The sequence below is a fragment of the Labeo rohita genome, unplaced genomic scaffold (assembly GCF_022985175.1).
Source record: "Labeo rohita strain BAU-BD-2019 unplaced genomic scaffold, IGBB_LRoh.1.0 scaffold_2225, whole genome shotgun sequence".
Taxonomy (NCBI): domain Eukaryota; kingdom Metazoa; phylum Chordata; class Actinopteri; order Cypriniformes; family Cyprinidae; genus Labeo; species Labeo rohita.
In genome coordinates, this window is record NW_026128468.1 from 1 (window position 1) to 6,456 (window position 6,456).

Genomic DNA, 6,456 nt, shown 5'->3' on the forward strand with positions numbered 1-6,456 from the left:
ATATATAAAATAATAATTTGTTTACGTGACTTGATCTGAAGTCTCGCGAGACGTTGGAGAGGCTGCTTCACGAGAGTCTGCTACACATCACCCGCTTAAGTTCAGCGCGTGTTTAGAAAGATGATGGCTGAAGCAGAGGATGACGTGTGTGAGCTATCGGGGGCAGATCACCCGTGGCCTCAAATCAACTCTATTTTTTCACTTCAAGATGTGACAAAGAACAGTTTCATAATGCGATGCAGGCTGTGTGCACCAAAAAAAGTGACATCTCTGCGTACAAAAATTCCATCTCCAACCTGAAAAAACATGTAGCGGTAAGTGTCAATATGATGCTTATTAATGGTAATTTGGTAACTATGGGCACTTTGACCTTATAGTACCATATTTCACACACTGTCTGAATGTTTGTCCTCATATGCGCGCTTGTGCAAGCAATGACAAATATCTTGTGAACCATACAAACAACACACGTTCGTAAAAAAATGTTCATTCTAAACGTCTGCATGTTTTCATATCCATTTTCCAAAAAGCTAAATAAATTTAAGTGCATACTGTGACGTTATACACAAATTCGTACACTAATGTGCCCATCACAGGACTGAGATAGGCTACTTTACTTCAGCCTATGTTTTATATAAACAAAACAAAGAGACTTTCAAGGAGAGGTGTGTGGAAGCTTTCCAAATAGTTTGAAATTCAAGGTTTTCGCTTCATATCAATCAGATCAGAAGTAACTAGTAACGAGCTACTTGAGTAGTTTTTCCATTAGGTAGAACATAGGTTATCAAGACAACATGCCAACACTTGTAATAGTTAAAATAATTTTAAATGATCTAGTACGCACCTCCACTTGTTGTTTGGAAAGCCTGAAATGACTTCAAAATTCTGAGGGACTGTATAGAGGGACAACCTCCTCCACAAAATTCAGTATTTTTGGAACTGATCTATATCAGTGTGTAAATGTAAAAAAATATCAATATATGTAAATGACTAAAATTGTCATTTCACTGTTTTATGTGAACTGGGATAGATTTCAGATTATTAAGGTTTCCAAGAATGTTTAACTTGGAATGAAACTCCATCGTTATTTATTTGTATAAACAGAAAATAAGTAGCTCCCTGTATTTAAAACAATAGCAATCTTACAGAGAGCCAAACATTATACCAAGTAAATACTAAGTAAATTTGGTTTGTAATACAGTATTTTTATTTATTTATTTATTTGTTTGTTTGTTTATTTGTTTGTTTTTATTTATTTATTTCAGATCAGGTAGTAATCAATTGTTTAAAAAACAATACTTATTACACTGAACCTTTACTCACCTTCGTTGCTCATTGTGCTCAATTTCATAGAACAATAATGGCATTTCTATAGCTTCTAGTTCGTCTGCAATAAAACAAACAAACGCCACGTGATCCGCCATGACTGAGTGAACTACGAGAGCCCCGAAGTGTCCGACTTGAAGCCTCCGTTTTCAACTCCGCCCCCGACTGCTCTCAGCTACTCTCGTTGATCCCCATCTGTAGCCGTAGATGAAGTCGAACACACGTATTTTTTTGCTGTCCCGTCCCAATCACGTGATTTTGTTTCCCATCCTGTGGGATACCCGAAAAAAATGTCAGCCAGAAAACAGATTCTTGTACATGCAACGCTTACATCTACTCGTAAAATGTTTTCGGTTTTGTTTTTTTAAAAAGAACTTTTTGTTTTCTTATGTGGGAATGGACAAGTAGGCTATGGGAAAACGTGGACAGTTTGAGAACTTGTCTAATAGCCTAACATTTTGATCAGACCAAGTCTTTAGCTGTGGAGCACAAAGGCACTTCCTTGTTAATGTAAGTAAGCATAAACTTCTAACTTAATTATGAATCACTCAAGAAACACGATCAAATATGACAAATAGAGATTGCAATATTGTAACGTGTGTTATTGTTACATCCCAGTGGGTGCCGGGCCTGTTTTTTTATTGGCTTTGTTAGTATGAGGAGAATATCTCAGTTTTATATTCTTTGTGCAATCTTGAGGTAGAATGTTTTTGAATTTGTTTCACGTAAAGCTCAGCCAAGATGGAGAAACAGATGATCATAGCTGTACATTTTTAAATAAATTTAGTAGCAGAGCTACAGCAAGTGATTTTAGTGCTGGAAATCCGTTTGTCCTTTGATGAAACTTAGGCGTCCTCATTGAAAGTGCGGGTCATGGCGTCTGCGCGGACGCGCCTGAAAAAAAAAAACGAGCGCGTCGCGACCGCGTCACTTCCGTTGTGAGCGCGGTTGCCGCGCGTCTACATTTTAAATAACGAACTTGAGCGCGCAAAAGACGCAATATGTGAACGGCCCCTAAAAAGTCCGGAAACTGCAGTGATGGAGGAGAAACTTTTGGTGTCTATCGCGGGTTACCCGGAGCTGTATGTTTTAAGTTCTTTGCTGATATGACAGTTTACTTAACAGCTAAAAACCAAAGATTTTAGAGCGCTCGCGCTATAATCCTTTGCTTAGATTGACAGGACGGCTGATTTGATGGTTGCCTAGCAACATAAAAAACCGCAACGCACTGCTCTTTTTTAAAAAGTCACCAGAAAAGGGCAGTGCGGTGCGCCTCTCCTTTTTTTTAGTTCTAAAAACAAAAAGCGCACCGCACTGCCTCTTTCTGGTGACTTTTTCAAAAAAGAGCAGTGCTAGGCAACCATTTATGTTGCTAGGCAACCATCAAATCAGCCGTCCTGTCAATCTTTGGTTTTTAGCTGTTTAGTAAACTGTCATATCAGCAAAAACCTTAAAAAACACAGTTTAGGGTAACCCGCGATAGACACCAAAAATTTCTCCTCCATCACTGCAGTCTCCGGACTTTTTAGGCAACGGTAAAACTTTCGTCACCACAATAGAAGGCCCGCCTCTCCATTCATTCGATTGGACAATGGAAAAAAACGCTATGACGTCGGGCGCATAAACAGCGCGCATAACGCTCACTGCCAATAGAACACAATTCAAAAAAGGCGCCTCTCGCTGCAAAAACGCGTTCGGTGTGATCGCGGCCTAAGGATGTTTAATCACTGTATTTTTTGTTGTCACTTGTTTAACAGAGGTCTTTATCAGTGGTGGAGATCAAACTGTTCAGATCCATCATGGATGAAACACAAACGTCTGGAGATGAAGTTTTTTTTCAGGATGCAGGTACTTTGAGTAACACATTACATATCTTTTTTAAGTAAAGAAAAAGAAGAAGAAGAAAAATATGTATTTTGTGTATGGTTTCTAAAGTATAATATTTATTGAAAACAATGAGACCATAAAGGCTCCAAAAGTCATTTTCATAAAAATACATTTTTAAGTATATTATTTTATTATATTAAGATTCTCATCATAAAGGATTAAATCTATTGTGTTTTAGTTCAGTTCATCAGAAGAGATCAGAAGCAGAGCCCAGCTGTGTGTCTATGAAGAGTGATGGGTCTATGCATCAGCCAATAATGTTTAACAGTGGAGATTCACAGTCTGGTCTCAGGTATAACGTTTGTATAAAAATATTATTATAGCATGACATTTTATATTCTCATGTCACAGTACAGTTCACGATTTTTGTATAACCATTGTATGAAAAAATTATAAAGTGTTTTTTAAACTGAATTTGATAATGATACATGTTTTGTTGGTACAGTCATTTAAACGACTAATGGACCCCCTTTATTAATGGACCCTCTGGGGTCTGAGGGTGTTTTTGGGCCCTGGAGAAGTTTTGACCTGTCCCGACACATGAACAGATCCTGTTCAACTGTTGAAACAAGTAAAACATACCTGGTATTTCCAATGTGTTCGCTGCTTCTTTCCATGAACTGAAGAAAAAACAGTCCCATCATCAGTAGTCATTGATGGGGCTTATTTTACCATATACATGTAGAATTTAAGTCCAGTGTAACAGCTTCTGATGTTGGTAGAATACTGGGACTGTCTAATTTAACACGAGCACAATGTGTACATTGTACATAACTCATTATTTTGCTGTGAGTACAAAGTACACTAAATATAAAGTGGGGCCTGATTAACTTAAATCTCTCTCTCCTTTAGTCCAGTGTTAACTCATGTCACAATGTGATTTTTTTTTATTTTACAGCCATGAAGTCCTCAATGCATTTAGATCAAATCTGATGAAGAAGTTTGAGTGTCTGTATGAGGGAACAGCGACGCAGGGAAACCCAACACTGCTGAATGAGATCTACACAGAGCTCTACATCACAGAGAGTGAGAGTGGAGAGATCAATAATGAGCATGAGGTGAGACAGATTGAGACACAATCCAGGAGAGCAGCAACAGAGGACACAGCCATCAAATGCAATGACATCTTTAGACTTTTACCTGGACAAGACAAACTCATCAGAACTGTGCTGACAAAGGGAGTCGCTGGCATTGGAAAAACAGTTTCTGTGCAGAAGTTCATCCTGGACTGGGCTGAAGGGAAAGAGAATCAGGACGTCCAGCTCATATTTCCACTTCCTTTCAGAGAGCTGAACTTGTTGAGGGACAAAAAACTCAGTCTGTCAGGTCTTCTTCATATCTTTTTCCCTGAAACTAAAGAAATGAAAATATCCAGTGATAAATATGAAGTGTTGTTTATCTTTGATGGTCTGGATGAGTGTCGCCTGTCTCTGGATTTTAAGAGCAAAGTCAAACTGACTAATATGTCTGAATCAACCTCAGTGGACGTGCTGCTGATGAATCTCATTGTGGGGAATCTGCTTCCCTGTGCTCTCATCTGGATCACCTCCAGACCAGCAGCAGCTGATCTCATTCCCTCTGAGTGTGTCCATCGAGTGACAGAGGTACGAGGCTTCAATGAGCCACAGAAGGAGGAATATTTCAGGAAGAGGATCAGTGATCAGAGTCTGGCCAACAGGATCATCTCACACCTGAAGTCATCAAGGAGCCTCTACATCATGTGTCACATCCCAGTGTTCTGCTGGATCTCAGCCGCTGTTCTAGAGCAGATGTTGAGTCAAGCAGAGAGTGGAGAGATTCCCAAGACTCTCACTCAAATGTACACACACTTCCTGATCCTTCAGACCAACATCAAACATGAGAAGGACTATGAGAAGAAAGTGAAGGATGAAGACATGATCCTCAAACTGGGGAAACTGGCTTTTCAGCAGCTTGTGAAAGGAAACCTGATCTTCTATGATGAAGACCTGAGAGAGTGTGGCATTGATGTGACAGAAGCATCAGTGTACTCAGGATTGTGCACTCAGATCTTCAGAGAGGAGTTGGGCTTGTATCAGGGGAAAGTCTTCTGCTTTGTTCATCTGAGCCTTCAGGAACATCTAGCAGCTCTATATGCACACCTCTCCTTTACAATCAACAACATCAATGTGTTTGATCAAACAAAACAAAGTCTGTTTAAGTTTTTCAACCAGAAGAAATGTAATTTACTATGTGAGCTGCATCAGAGAGCTGTGGATGAGGCTTTACAGAGTAAAAATGGACATTGGATCTTTTCCTCTGTTTCTTCCTGGGTCTCTCAGTGGAGTCCAATCAGACTCTCTTACAAAAACTACTGATACAAACAAGAAGCTGCTCCTACAACAAAGCAGAAACAGTTCAGTACATCAAACAGAAGATCAGGAAGAATCACTCTGCTGAGAAATCCATCAATCTGTTTCACTGTCTGAATGAACTGGGTGATGATTCACTGATGCAGGAGATCCAAGATTATCTGAAATCTGGAGAAATAAGAAAAACCAAACTCTCCTCTTCACAGTGGTCAGCTCTGGTTTATGTGTTGCTGACATCAGAGCAGAAGATGGATGTTTTTGATCTAAAACAGTTTATTGGAGCACAAACGAAAGCAGATGAAGTTCTTCAGTATTTGTTACCTGTGGTTAAAGAATCCAGATCAGTTTGGTAAGTAACACTGAAAACAATCACTCCACTTTAAAAACTTGACCACATATATGTGACCACATAAACACTTTTTTTGTACATTGCTAATATGCAAACAATGCATTAATTATAAAACAATTAATTAAATAATTAATTAAAACAACTTAAAACAACAGTCAATGTTTCATGTTCTTTAGTCTCTTGTAGGAGGCGTGAGGAAGAATTTTTCATCCAAACTGTTATCATTATCATAGTTGAGGTTGTTTGGAGTATGGGGGTCACATGACTTGGTTCAAATTTTCTGTAGTTGTTTTGTCAGTTTGACCTAAAGCCAACATGTACATCCATGGGGCTGGACATTTAGAAAATGTAGACAGTTGGCATATATTAATCTTACGTTTTTTTCGGCAAATGCAATACTACTGTTAGTATTAATTGTAAACATTGTCTTAAGATGTTGAAAAAGAAAATTAAGTCATATGTTGTTCATGTTGTTTATATTTTCAAATGTGAATATCCACTGAGATTTGTTGCCAGATTAGGGTATAAAAACAGGATTATCCTCAATATTTACAATTAATGGTG

At 38.5% G+C, this 6,456-nt stretch overlaps 1 protein-coding gene across 3 annotated transcripts; it reads left to right on the forward strand.

Moving 5' to 3' along the window:
* The first annotated feature begins 1,430 nt into the window (after window positions 1-1,430).
* Window positions 1,431-5,960, forward strand: LOC127159508 (NLR family CARD domain-containing protein 3-like). Of its 3 annotated transcripts, none has more exons than XR_007826464.1 (4): window positions 1,431-1,836; window positions 3,084-3,174; window positions 3,392-3,505; window positions 3,659-4,093. XR_007826464.1 is itself a non-coding variant. In XM_051102316.1 (4 exons), the coding sequence occupies exons 3-4, from the start codon at window positions 3,438-3,440 to the stop codon at window positions 5,547-5,549; spliced, it is 1,506 nt and encodes a 501-aa protein (XP_050958273.1). In that variant the 5' UTR covers window positions 1,460-1,836; window positions 3,084-3,174; window positions 3,392-3,437; the 3' UTR covers window positions 5,550-5,960. The 3 variants fall into 3 exon arrangements, 2 of the variants coding, with proteins under 2 accessions (XP_050958273.1, XP_050958274.1); XM_051102316.1 differs by lacking the exon at window positions 3,659-4,093 and adding an exon at window positions 4,112-5,960 and having other exon boundaries at window positions 1,460-1,836; XM_051102317.1 differs by lacking the exon at window positions 3,659-4,093 and adding an exon at window positions 4,112-5,960 and having other exon boundaries at window positions 1,460-1,836; window positions 3,097-3,174.
* Window positions 5,961-6,456: the final 496 nt, after the last annotated feature.

Excerpts from the sequence above, each read along its gene's own strand:
- LOC127159508 (XM_051102316.1), top strand. The coding sequence starts at position 3,438 with ATGAAGAGTGATGGGTCTATGCATCAGCCAATAATGTTTAACAGTGGA. Across the intron at positions 3,506-4,111 it reads GATTCACAGTCTGGTCTCAG|CCATGAAGTCCTCAATGCAT; the intron begins GTATAACGTTTG and ends TTTATTTTACAG.